Consider the following 13,164-nt stretch of genomic DNA (forward strand, 5'->3'; position numbering starts at 1 on the left):
GTCGCTTAGGTTCAGGTTCTCAGGTACTCCACAAAAGCACAGACTTGGTTGGGCCTGTGGTTTGTGCCCTTCCCAGGTCCAAGCAGCGCAGGTGACCAGGTGTTTGGTGAGCACACCCTCCCCAGGTGGGCGGTGTGTCTTATCGCCTCACTGGTCCCAGCCCCTTGGTTTCCTGGCTGCACAGCAGGAGCACCATCTCAGGTGTGCCATGTGTCTCCTCTAGGGAGCTAATCTCTGACTGTGGCCCTCCTGACCAATGTCAACCCTCCAGGATCCCAGGAAGACTTGGTTAGCAACTGGGAACCTGCTCACAGTTTGTTGGAGGATGCCATCTCTGGGGTGGAGATTGCCCCTCTTTCCGGCTCTGGCTGTCAACTGCCTGCCTCTCTACCTCCAGCGGGGGGGAGGGGCCGGCCTGCAGCCAGTTAGCTCTCCCCTGGCTTTCACTTGGTCCTTTGTTCTGTGAGCAGGCTAGGTGATGCCTTATAGCTTTTTTCGGGAAAGTTCTCTCTCTCTTTTTTTTCCCCCCTCTCTGGCTATCCCACAGTTTGGGTTGCTATCTCACATTAGCTCCCTCAGATTGTCCTCAGGACATTCAGCCCTGGTCCTTACCCTAAGCATGCAGCCCCTGTCTCCCTCTTCAGCCCCCGCTCGCTGCTGGTGGATGCGAGCTCCTGGGCTGCTTCTCCCCTGGGAGTTGCGGTTAGGTGCATAATCTGTGTTTTTTTGTTTTTTCTCCCTCTGAGATTCCAAAACTCCCCACAGACCTGCCAGTTTCCTGGTGTTTGGAAACTTATCCTCCTTCACAACTCCCTCCCCGGAATGGGTCTCTGTCCCTAACTCTTTTGTGTCTCTTTTTATCTTTTATATCTTGTCCTACCTTATTTCAAAGAGAATGGGCTGCCTTTCTGGGTGCCTGGTGTCCTCTGCCAGCATTCAGAAGTTGTTTTTGTGGAATTTTCTACTTGTTTTTCTCTTCCTGATTTTCTTCACTCTGTATAACAGGCTCTAGGTTCATTCACCTCGCTAGAACTGACTCAAATTAGTTCTTTTTTATGGCTGAGTAATATTCCATTGTATATATATACCACATCTTCTTTACCTATTCATCTTTCAGTGGACATCAGGGTTGCTTCCATGTCCTGGCTATTGTAAATAGGGCTGCAGTGAACACTGGGATACATATATATATTTTTGGATTGTGATTTTCTTAGGCTATATGCCCAGTAGTGGAGTTGCTGGGTCATAGGCTAGATATTTTTCCTAGCTTTTAAAGGAATCTCCATACTGTTCTCCACAATGGTTGTATTAGTTTACAGTCCCACCAACAGTGTAGGAAGTTTCCCTTTTCTCTGAAACCTCTCCAGCATTTATTGTTTGTAGATTATTTGATGATGGCAATTATGAATGATGTGAGGTGGTACATTATTGTAGTTTTGATTTGCATTTCTCTCATAATTAGTGATGTTGAGCCTCTTTTTTATGTGTTTATTGGCCATCTGTATATCTTCTTTGGAGGAATGTCTGTTTAGGTTTTCTGCCCATTTTTTGATTGGGCTTTTTTTTTCTTGATATTGAGATGTATGAACCACTAATATATTCTGGAGATTAATCCTTTGTCAGTTGTTTCATTTGCAATTGTTTTCTTCCATTCTGAGTGTTGTCTTTTAATCTTGTCTATTATTTCCTTTGCTGTACAAAAGCTTTTAAGTTTAATTAGGTCCCATTAGTTTATTTTTGTTTTTATTTCTATTATTCTAGGAGGTGTCACCTCTAGGAGGTTACACCGTGAAGGTGTAACCCATAAGGACCTTGTCCAAACAGTTATGGTGGCAGTTTTAAACTAGGAAAACATGAAAAAAAGAAGTGTATGTTGGTTGGGATGAGGTCGTATGTGGAGTGAGACACATGTAAAAGAGATTTCATGCAAGAAATATTTCCCTTGATTACCTTTTTAAAGTAGAAAAAAATAACTTCAAAATCAGAAAAATATGCAAGTAACCATGAAGCCTAACCCAGTTGGCCAGCACTTTCTTACACATCTCCAAAAAAGAAATCCCAGAGTCCCACTGAAAAAAACATTCTACCTAGTTTTAGTTCCTAACTGGAAATTTCAAGTATCTGCCTAAAAAGAGAAAGCGTTTCATCAAGAGTTCAGGAAAGCAGCATCTTGTGAGATGTATTATTTTGTTCTGTGTTTCCCACTAACATTATGTTAAGCTTCTGTGCACTAATGCCTAGCCATTGTGACTTCATAACATTGACAAAATCTGGCTCGTGCATTCCTGTCTGCAAACTAGTGATTTTTTGGGGGTGGGGTATTTGTGTTACCACATTTTCCAACCATGCTATCTTAAGACATATGTTATTTGTGTAGGTTGAACAGCTACTGTGGGTAGGAGCTTTATTCTGGGCTTTCAGATCTAGAAAAAAAAGTTATCAGTGTTGTCCCTGGGTTCAGACCTATTTTCTACAACTTAGGTGCATAAATGTGAACACATATCTTGGAAACTTTTTACATTTTGCTTTGTCAATAGCAATTATACAAAGTATGTTTACATAATCAGTACTTAAGAAGCTTTGTATTTGCTGCTTTAGGGTGGAGACCAGTCTTTGTTTCCCCATAATTTAGCACACGTGTAAGCACAGCTAACTGCATAATAAATATTGGGAAGCAACAAATGAGGACATGAGAGTGCAATTAGAAATAGCATGAAATAGTTTAGAGATCATTCTTCCATAGAACCATAGATCATTAGGGGAGCCTTTGAGATCCATGAATTGGAAGAATCCAAGCTACTGATTTTATTTAGTGCAGACAGCTCAGTATCTTATAAAAAAAAAAAAAACCAAATGAATAACATAGGTAGAGTTACAACTAAGGTCTCTGAACTCCTAGCCTAGTGATCTCTCCTAATTATAAAGAAATGTGCAAAATGGATCCCTAGAGGGGGAAATGGAAAGTTGTTGAATTTTATTTCTAGTGCTTTCCTCCTCTCTCTGCCTTTTAGACAATCTATGATGCCCAGGCCTTGGCTTCCCAAGCCTTCCCTTCCAGATGACTCCCTAAGACTTCCCTCTATGGCCAACCCACCAAGCTCGAGGTTCACCCATTCTCTATCGTCTCTATCTACAGCCACAATATACTCACAATGCTGACTTTTCAATACTAAATAGGAAATGATTTGATAAGATAACTTGGATAAAAGTGGAATCAATAGTTAAGTTACTTTAATACAGTGATCAGTTTCTTAATCCAAAGGAATAACCTCATAATGGATCATTTTCAGGGTATGTGGGGGTACAAAAAGGGTGACTATACCTCACTTAATGTGACAGATGGAGAAGGCAATGGGAGCCCATTCCAGTACTCTTGCCAGGAAAATCCCATGGATGGAGGATCCTGGTAGGCTACAGTCCATGAGGTCTTGAAGAGTTGGACATAACTGAGTGCCTTCACTTTCACTTTTCACTTTCATGCATTGGAGAAGGAAATGGCAACCCACTCCAGTATTCTTGCCTGGAGAATCCCAGGGACAGAGGAGCATGGTGGACTGCTGTCTACGGGGTCACACAGAGTCAGACACGACTGAAGCGACTTAGCAGCAGCAGCAATATGACAGAAATATTCTATGTAACCTAAGAAAAAAGGCTATCTATCTATATGTATCTTTTTGGAGTCCTGAGCTACTTGAGAAAGATCTGGCTTCTAATCCTGTCACTAGTAAGAGTTTCCTAAAACCTCTCTGAGCACCATTTTCCATATATGTGAAAAGGATTAATAATACCTGTCAATGCTCTCCCGTTAAAGATCACTAAGAACACTCCTGTGGTTTTGAAAGTTCAGTTTATTACCCATGGCTTTGATGGAGAATGCACACCAGGGTGAACCACAGGGCATTTCAGTAAGAGAGTGTTAAAAAGAGAGGATTTCTCTGGCTCAGGTGTTGCCTTATAGTGAGGACAATCCTGTTATTGTGTACATAAAAGAAAAAAATCTTATCTATAAGAAAGCAGACAAGAGAGACTAATAGCTGAATTTAGTAAAGAAGCAGTAGTCACTCATATATGGAGGAGGAAGTTTGGTATTTTGTGGTCACACAGTGACCTGGTTTTCACCTGTGCTTAGAAAAACTTACAGAGTGGTCTTATTTGTTTAAAGAGGGACCATGTGCAAGGTTGGTGACCTGTGAGAATCCTTACACCCAGCTGGAGAGCAAGATTGCCTAGTGGTGAGCGCTGGGACAGCTTCCAGCCACAGTGTGAACCAGTTGTGTTAGCCAAATTTCTAGATGTCAGAGGCTATTTAAAAATAGAGAAAAAGAAAAAAACTTTTTTGTTTAATTTTGTTTAATTTTTTGTTTCTATCCATTTCCTTTCTTTCTCTTTTTGAAAAGGATTTGAAGTAATCTATGTAGCTAAGTGATGAGACCAAAAAGTTCTGTCGTCTTCCTATCCCTTCCTTGCTCCCTTCTTTTTCTCTTACACAGTAAAAATGTTTTTTAATTTGCCCCTTCTTTTTTTTTTTAACAAGTTATTTGTTCCCGTAATCCCTATAGATAGTTTTAGACTCGGAAATTATTGGGAAATCTCGAGAAAGCAAATATCTAAATAATGCTTAAGAGATGCAGTTTTGATACACAATTGTGAGAGTGCATTCCTGATTTTGTGGAGGATTTTGAGACGCAAATGTTTCTAAACTTCTAAAAGATTGCATTTACTAAAAATCGGATGATGGAATTTGGTGGGTTTGGTCTAGTAGAGAGGGCAGGAATGGTTGCTTCTGTTTGTTTGGGGCTGTAGGTTTGATGACAGTGAAGTCACTTTGTAGAAGGTGGCAGTTCCTGGAAAGGGGGCTCCCAGCCTACATTCCCCACCTCCAGGGGTGGGAGATGATGCTAGGCTGGATCTGTGCTCCTCCAGTTACCCTCTTGTTAAACATCAGTCCTTTGTTGTGTGGGAGAAATCATGCGGAGTGTGTGACTTTGATCTTACAAGAAAAAGGAGGTGGCTGACTTAAAGACGTGGGAGTCGTGAAGCTGTTCCTTGAAAGATTGAAGGCATGGTAAAAGAGGAGGGTTAAGATTATCTTGGTTGTAAAAACAGCTAAAGGGAAAGAGTAGGAAATGCCAACTACATGCCCACCTATGTGATTTCATGGGAGAGGAAAGCAGGGATGACAAAAGCAGGTCCACCTACACAATTTTACGGTAAAGACTGTAAAAGCAGTAAAGTTTATCAGATTAGACACTCTTAGGGGAGACACATGGCTCAGTGTCAGATCCTAAGTGCAGGGTTATTAACCACTTGCAATCTCTGGATTCATCAGCTTCAAATGCAGGTAAAGGGTTAATGGATGTTAGTAATAAATTACGATTAACATTCTTGTTATCATTATTCTTTTCTGCAGTCTCTTTGGACTCTGTTGTCGTTGAACTCTGATCTAGTGAACAGTTAATAGAGCATTTAGCCTTGGCAGATGCTGAGCATGACACTGTCAAGGGCAAAATTTTCAAGGAGTGCTTCATGGGGCAAGTGAAGTGCAAAACCCTGTAATTTCTTATTAATGTGAAATTCTTTAATAAATGCTATACCCACACCTTTGTCCTGAAATCCCTGTGCTTATTCAATTATTAGTATTGAAACTATATCAGTATCTCATTTAATCCTTACAATGACCCTGTAAAAGAAAACAGTCATATTATTTCCTTCTTTTTCTCAGATGACAAAACTAAAGCTTACAGAAAGAATTAACTAGCCCAAGTTCAGATCATAAGCAGCAAATCAGAATTTAAATAGAAGGCTGACTCCTTCTGTAACCACAGCACCATGAGCGCTATGCTCTTTGGTCTTATTTAAAAGTAGTTTTCTTGATTTACTTTTTTCACTGATATTTGGACTTATGCATTTGCTTTATGTTATTAAATGCATGAAATACGTATGCCAACCAAATTCTGCTTTTATAATGGTGGGCACAGATTTGTCTTCTGAAAATTCTAAATCTGAAGCTAAGAGCCCAGTGTATTTTGTCTTTTCATAAGATATGACAAAGAATGTCTGACATTTTACATAGCAACTCATTCTTGTTTCTTCCAATATTTTTGGCCTTATGGTCACAGTGTGCAAAAAGTTTATAGCACATTAAATTAAACCCAGGGCCAAATTGAATACCCAAATATAGTAATTGTTTTCTTTTAGATTCCCCCAATAAACTTTTTATCTTTATTGAGTGTATCTTATTTTCCAAGCAGTGTACTAGATACTTGGAATACAAATAACTGAAGTTGGCTTTAAAGACTAGTATGTAGAGGACGTGTGTATATAAAATCAATACTGTATATAAAATCTGTATATAAAATCAATACTGACAGAAGTAGTCACATCAGTGTTGATTGAAAAATATTGAAGAATTCTGTGAGGCAGTTGCTTGAAATCGGCCATGTTAGGAATATTTACAGCACAGAAATCTGCAAATGCTATAAATCAAGTTTGGCTTTTGTTGTTTTGCTTTTTTCCATGGGGGAGGGAAGAAAATGTGACCACTGAATTTAGAAAGCCAGGATTTCTTTTAAAGAAAAGATAGTATCATATGCTGAGAGTGGAGAGTAATGGAGAGTGAAAATGTTTTAGAACAGCTGTTGAAAGAATAGGAAAGAGAAGAGACTGGGGCCAAGGTGGGATGATGCATTTGTCACATATATATATAGATAATTATTTGGAAGGAAAACTGAAATTATAAATTACCATGTAAAATGATGAAACTGTTACTTTCATATGCAATTTAGATGCTTTGGGTAATGAATAAAAATGAAAGAAAAATGACGGTTTCTAACTAATTGGCTTTATTCCATTAAATTAGGCTTAAGGGCATCATGTGAGATAAGTCTGCCTCTGTCTAAGGTTGAATTCCCTTGCAGTCTTCTGCATAATTGCGTTTTCTGATCTGTCAATTAAGTGTTTTTAAAAGTAACAAATATGAGTTCCATTTGGATAATGTATTACACTTTACAAAGTGCTTTTATTATGTAATATCGCCTTTGATCTTTATTGTTGACCTCTGGTTGACTTATTACTGTATTTCAGTGAAGCTGCTAGATCTTCTACCACATACTTTGAAGGAAGACTCATATAGATACAAATCTGTTTATCTCTGATAACTTTGAGATAAAGATAATAAGCCCAAAGGAAAATAATAAACCAAAGAGCTGGAAATTTATTTAAGAAATAGTTTCATTAGAAAAATAAGATGAAATATGTGGGTTCAGTAAATGATAGGGCAATGAAAAGTCATTGTAGATGAGTTACAAATTTGTGAATTGGTCTGTATCCCTAAACTAAATCAAAGTTGAATCATTTTTCAGATCAAAAGCATAGACGTTATGTGTCTTTTCTAGAAATAATAGATAAAAGGCTCAAACATAAGTCTCTACTAACTTGCTCTCCCAGATTGGTGATTTTGCAATTTATGGGTCTGTCTGTTGTCTGTAAATATTAGAGTAGATATGCTACTCCAACATCAAGAGCATTGGTGAATTACGTCAAAGTTAATTGTCAAGCTTTCCTAGTTGATTCTTCAAGAGAATTTAAGCAGTGGTTGTTAAGTAGAGAGGCTTGGTTTCTTAAGAAGAAAATTCTTTTGACATTCTAACCTTGAATTTGGTAGTTATTATTGGGATGAACATTTATTATGTGGATGGCAGTAAATTGGCTCTGCCTGAATTAGAAAAATAATCCAAAAGTTAATGCATTTAACTTTTGAGGACTTTAACATTTCAGATATGCAGATGACATCACTCTTATGGCAGAAAGTGATGAGGAACTAAAAAGCCTCTTAGATGAAAGTGAAAGAGGAGAGTGAAAAAGTTGGCTTAAAGCTTAACATTCAGAAAATGAATTTTCTAAGATCATGGCATCTGGTCCCATCACCTCATGGGAAATAGATGGGGAAACGGTGGAAAGAGTGTCAGACTTCATTTTTGGGGGCTCCAAAATCACTGCAGATGGTGATTGCAGCCATGAAATTAAAAGACGCTTACTCCTTGGAAGGAAAGTTATGACCAACCTAGATAGCGTATTAAAAAGCAGAGACATTACTTTACCAACAAAGGTCCATCTGGTCAAGGCTATGGTTTTTCCAGTGGTCATGTATGGATGTGAGAGTTGGACTGTGAAGAAGGCTGAGCACCAAAAACTTGATGCGTTTGAACTGTGGTGTTGGAGAAGACTCATGAGAGTCCCTTGGACTGTAAGGAGATCCAACCAGTCCATCCTAAAGGAGGTCAGTCCTGGGTGTTCATTGGAAGGATTTTTGCTGAAACTGAAACTCCAATACTTTGGCCACCTGATGTGAAGTGTTGACTCATTGGAAAAGACCCTGATATTGGGGGGGATTGGGGACAGGAGGAGAAGGGGACGACGGAAGATGAGATGGCTGCATGGCATCACTGACTCAATGGACATGATTTGAGTAAACTCCGGGAGTTGGTGATGGACAGGGAGGCCTGGCATTCTGCGACTCATGGGGTCGCAAAGAGTCGGACATGACTGAGCCACTGAACTGAACTGAACATACTTTTCTAGAGCTTTGAAGGCATTAGTAGACATAACAAGCATAGTTGTTTAGAAATGAAATATTGGGGGAAGCCAATATTTTAATCATGCTTCTAACCCTTTGGACATTCTTTGAATCACCTTTAAAACCAAACTTTTGAGGCACTTTGAATCTTGCAGGTGACTTTTTCAAGCAACTGTTGTTTTTTTCTATTTAATGATTATTCCAATACTTGAAGTAAAATATCTCTTTTGGGGAGTTGCAACTATGTAGTTTAGCCTATGCTAATTTTACTCTGTGAGAATTATGCTCTATGGAATGAAGCCATTATTAACAAATTACAAGAATGCTTAGAGGTACATAACTCACAAATGTATAGTTATTCTAGGGCATGTTTTAATAGATCACTATGGCATTAAGTGGTCATGTATGGATGTGAGAGTTGGACTGTGAAGAAAGTTGAGCACCAAAAAATTGGTGCTTTTGAACTGTGGTGTTGGAGAAGACTCTTGAGAGTCCCTTGGACTGCAAGGAGATCCAACCAGTCCATCCTAAAGGAGATCAGTCCTGGGTGTTCATTGGAAGGACTGATGTTGAAGCTGAAACTCCAATACTTTGGCCACCCCATGTGAAGAGTTGCCTCATTGGAAAAGACCCTGATGCTGGGAGGGATTGGGGGCAGGAGGAGAAGGGGATGACAGAGGATGAGATGGTTGGATGGCATCACCAACTCGATGGGCATGAGTTTGAGTAAATTTCGGGAGCTGGTGATGGATAGGGAGGCCTGGCGTGCTGCAATTCATGGGATCGCAAAGAGTCAGACACGACTGAGTGACTGAGCTGAACTGATGGCATTAAGAATGTCCCTTCAAATTATATCTTAAACAGAATACATTAATTTTTAGTATTCTTTTTCACATATGTGGTTTAAATCTTCAAACATTAAAAAAAATATATAAAGACAGGGAAACTGGTCTTTCTACCAATAGAATATGCATCTCTTTGACCATACTTTAATTACATTTTGATTACTACCAATGCACTTTTACCACTTTAGAAAACAAATATTATATTTTCAAATAATGAAAATGTTCACTAAAATATTGATGTTAAATTTTATATGAATTTGTTATAAGGAAAGTTCATAGTTGACCTTCCCTTTTAGTTTCTGTGTTTAAATCAGGCGCACACCATTTACAGAAGTAGATTCAAAGAACATTAATGAGACTATCCTTTGTGGTTGGAATTGTGTAGATAAATCATCACATTCAATCTCTAAACAATTTTATGAGCTATTAGTATGCCTATTTCATAAATACAGTGTTTCAAAAAATATAATACAAGGTTGGCAGTATTTATAGTCTTGGAGATAAAAATTGAAATGATTACTACCTATAGCCACAATATTCTTTTCATTATATCTCAGTTGCTTCTGTACCAAAAAGTGTTTGGTTTCAGCAGCGACAGTCTCTCTGGACCCAGATACATGGTCTTTTACTTTCCTATTTCACAGTCAGTAAGGAACCTTGAGAGTCAGAATCAAGGTCCACTGTTTGCTCATGGAATACAGAGCAACCCAGAGGCCACAGAGAGCATTAAGACTGTCGGACTGGTGGTTGGAGAAGCTGAGGGACTCGAGGATTGCCTTTTGGAAATTCTTCACTGCCAGGATTTGTTAACAAGAGTTTATAACACAAAGATAGTTTATAGCCCAGAAAATTGAGACCAATCATAACAAATACATGTCCTAGAAATAAAAAATTACTTTTTGAGTAGAAAGTGAAAATTCAGCCTGTTTAAAAAAGTGGCCATATCATAGAATGAGAGTGCACATCTGTGGTCCATGATGTAGGGATAGTGCAGCCTGGTGGTTTCTAAATCCTTTTTAAGTAGAATCACTTTCATTCCAAGTAAAATCTCACCCTATATTTCAATCTAATGGATAGTGGTAGTTTTCATTTTGCAAGGAAAAATGTAAGCTTTTAATTACAATAAATTTCATGAATTAAAAATAGGCACTTTAGGTGAATGCAAGTATTTGAAATGTTGATTTTTGAGTGAAATTTGTCATAAGTATCTGTTTCTCAATTTTGTCTTGGTTACCCAATGAGTAAATATGTGTGGTATGTAACACATTTGATTGTGTGTGTTCCTTTGGTTTGGAAAGTTGCTTTTAAAAATTCAAACCAAATAATTGCACAGCTGTGATTCAGTTCAGTAATACAACTAAAAAACACTGGGATTGTGGATGTCCATTACCTACAGTAGCATAAGGGCTAGTCATTCTGAATCTCAGCATGGTGCTTATTCTCCTGATATTTTCTGAAAAAGCTGCCCTGATTCCTGAGAATTAGAGCATTCATTCATTCTCATGTTCTTCCTTTTTTTTCTGACCCTCCTTCTCTTGGTCTGTGAAAAATAGCTTCATGTATATTTACATCATCATCAAATTTTCTATTATTAGGAGCAGCAGAAAAGAGTTCTAAGCATGGTGCAGAAGATAAGACTCAAACCATTATTACAGCCATGAAAGAAAGAATGAAGATCAGGGAGACAAACAGGCCAGAGGTGTTTGAAGTAATTCAGGAAATGTTTCAGATTTCTAAAGAAGATTTTGTGCAGTACACAAAGGCAGCCAAACAGAGTGTACTGGATGGGACATCTAAGTGGTCAGCAAAAATAACCATTACAGGTAAACATAAGTCTTTTTGAAAATTTTTATTCCACCTTGAGATTTTTATGTATCTTAGAAATCACTGCTAATAAATGTTATAGGCAAAATAAGGAGATTTTTTTCAGTCTTGTCAACTTTGAAGTCTAATTGAAACTTCAAATTTCTAAAAGGTATGGTAGATAATTGAAGTCATTTCAGTCCATGTCTCATTCTAATCAAAAGTCATGTCTAATCTAATCTTCCTCTTCGAGAGGAAGGAAGTTCTGTTTTATAATATATTTGTCAATACCCTGCAGTTTATAGGAGATTAGTTTTGTTGCTGCCTGACACAGATAAATGACAAGAGTAGACAATAATCTCTTTAGTCAATTTTTCTTAATGAGAAAACAAATATCATTTTACTTACTCCTGGATCAATACCGCTTATCCATTTGATCCTTGACTCAATGCAGTTTGAGTGTAGTGATGTCTAGTAATTGGAACTTCTGAAGTTGCTCATAACAGTAACAGCAACTGCATAGGTTCTCATGTGAATATTTACCAAGCCTCTTAACTCACTCATATTGTATTCAAAAGGTAAAATAAAGAAGCTTCTCTTTAATACTGATAGTAAACTCATGTACACAAAAACATTTTAAATCACAGACTTTGAACTACATTGGATAATTCAAAATATTTACTGAATTAATTAATTGGCTTAATGTTTGTGCATTCTCATTTGTCTATACACGCATGCAGTGACATATGAGTATATAGCTAATAAATATATGTAGAGGTATGTCTACAGCTACTGTTCATTACAGGCAAAAGGAAATATTAGCCAAAGAAAGGTTTTAATGTTGTGTGATTGATTCCTTCATTAAACATTTTGTTAAATCCTGTTGTTCATGAGACTGAAAGCAGTGGGTATGTGTCTGCAAACCCAGGGAACAAAATAATAGAAAACGTTTCCTTCATTATCAGTTTTTTGTTTCTGCAAAAATATTTATACTAAAAGTTTGAATTTGGTTTGTTTCAGTGGTTTCTGCACAAGGCTTGCAGGCAAAAGACAAAACAGGGTCTAGTGACCCGTATGTTACAGTTCAAGTGGGAAAGAACAAAAGAAGGACTAAAACCATTTTTGGAAATTTGAATCCAGTATGGGATGAAAAGTTTTATTTGTAAGTATATAATGGAAAACTATTAAAATATTGAAATATTTGAGGATAAATTTACAAGCATGCAAAATACACAAGCAATAATTATTTCATGTTTTAATTGTATCTATGTAGGAATTATAAAAAGATGTTGTGAACTGATATTGTGAACTTATTTAATACTCTTATAATATTTATTATTTGTTCCTCATCTTGAGAAGCAAGTGAATAAAAAGAATATTACAAACAAAAAAGGTGGCACAGCTGGGGTTAGTTTGCAGGAGAAAAAAAAATGATTGCAACATGACCTGTAACTTGAGTTGACCCAGTATAGTGAGGAATTTACAGGCTTGATTCAGCAATATCTTGACATCTGAAGATTTATGACTGAAAACAGTAGAAAGACTGAGCATCACATGCCCTATCACACCCATACCAGCCTATACTGATGAAATGGTTGATGATAACTTTTAGAACCTCTCATTTTCTGTGCGTCATTTATTTTTAAACCTTTTATATCCTGTACCAAATAGCAAGGCATCATTTTTCTGTCAAGGGTTCTTTTCTTCCTGTCAATCCTTCTTGAAGAGAGATAAGATGACTTCCGGTTACTGTTTGTTGGAAATGAAAATGCCAATCTATGAGTTTAAAAGTAAACGATGCTTTTCTCTTTCCTTCTTATTTGTTAGTGGTTTAAACATGGATCTCCTTTACGTGCTAAGTAAGCAAACACAACACATAGAGATTGTCTGGCAATGTGGGAAATAGTGTGCATGAAATAAGAGCTTCATGTGTATATTGGC

General features: G+C 37.5%; 1 protein-coding gene across 5 annotated transcripts in view; it reads left to right on the forward strand.

Moving 5' to 3' along the window:
• Positions 1 to 13,164, forward strand: part of UNC13C (unc-13 homolog C) — a 647,876-nt gene that overhangs the window by 284,985 nt on the left and 349,727 nt on the right. For all 5 annotated transcript variants that reach the window (XM_043920107.1, XM_043920110.1, XM_043920109.1 and 2 more), the window contains 2 exons: positions 11,016 to 11,243; positions 12,244 to 12,385. In XM_043920107.1, the coding sequence (XP_043776042.1) occupies positions 11,016 to 11,243; positions 12,244 to 12,385 (370 nt within the window). The remainder of the gene's footprint in view (positions 1 to 11,015; positions 11,244 to 12,243; positions 12,386 to 13,164) is intronic.

This window comes from Cervus elaphus, chromosome 12 (assembly GCF_910594005.1).
Source record: "Cervus elaphus chromosome 12, mCerEla1.1, whole genome shotgun sequence".
Taxonomy (NCBI): Eukaryota; Metazoa; Chordata; class Mammalia; order Artiodactyla; family Cervidae; genus Cervus; species Cervus elaphus.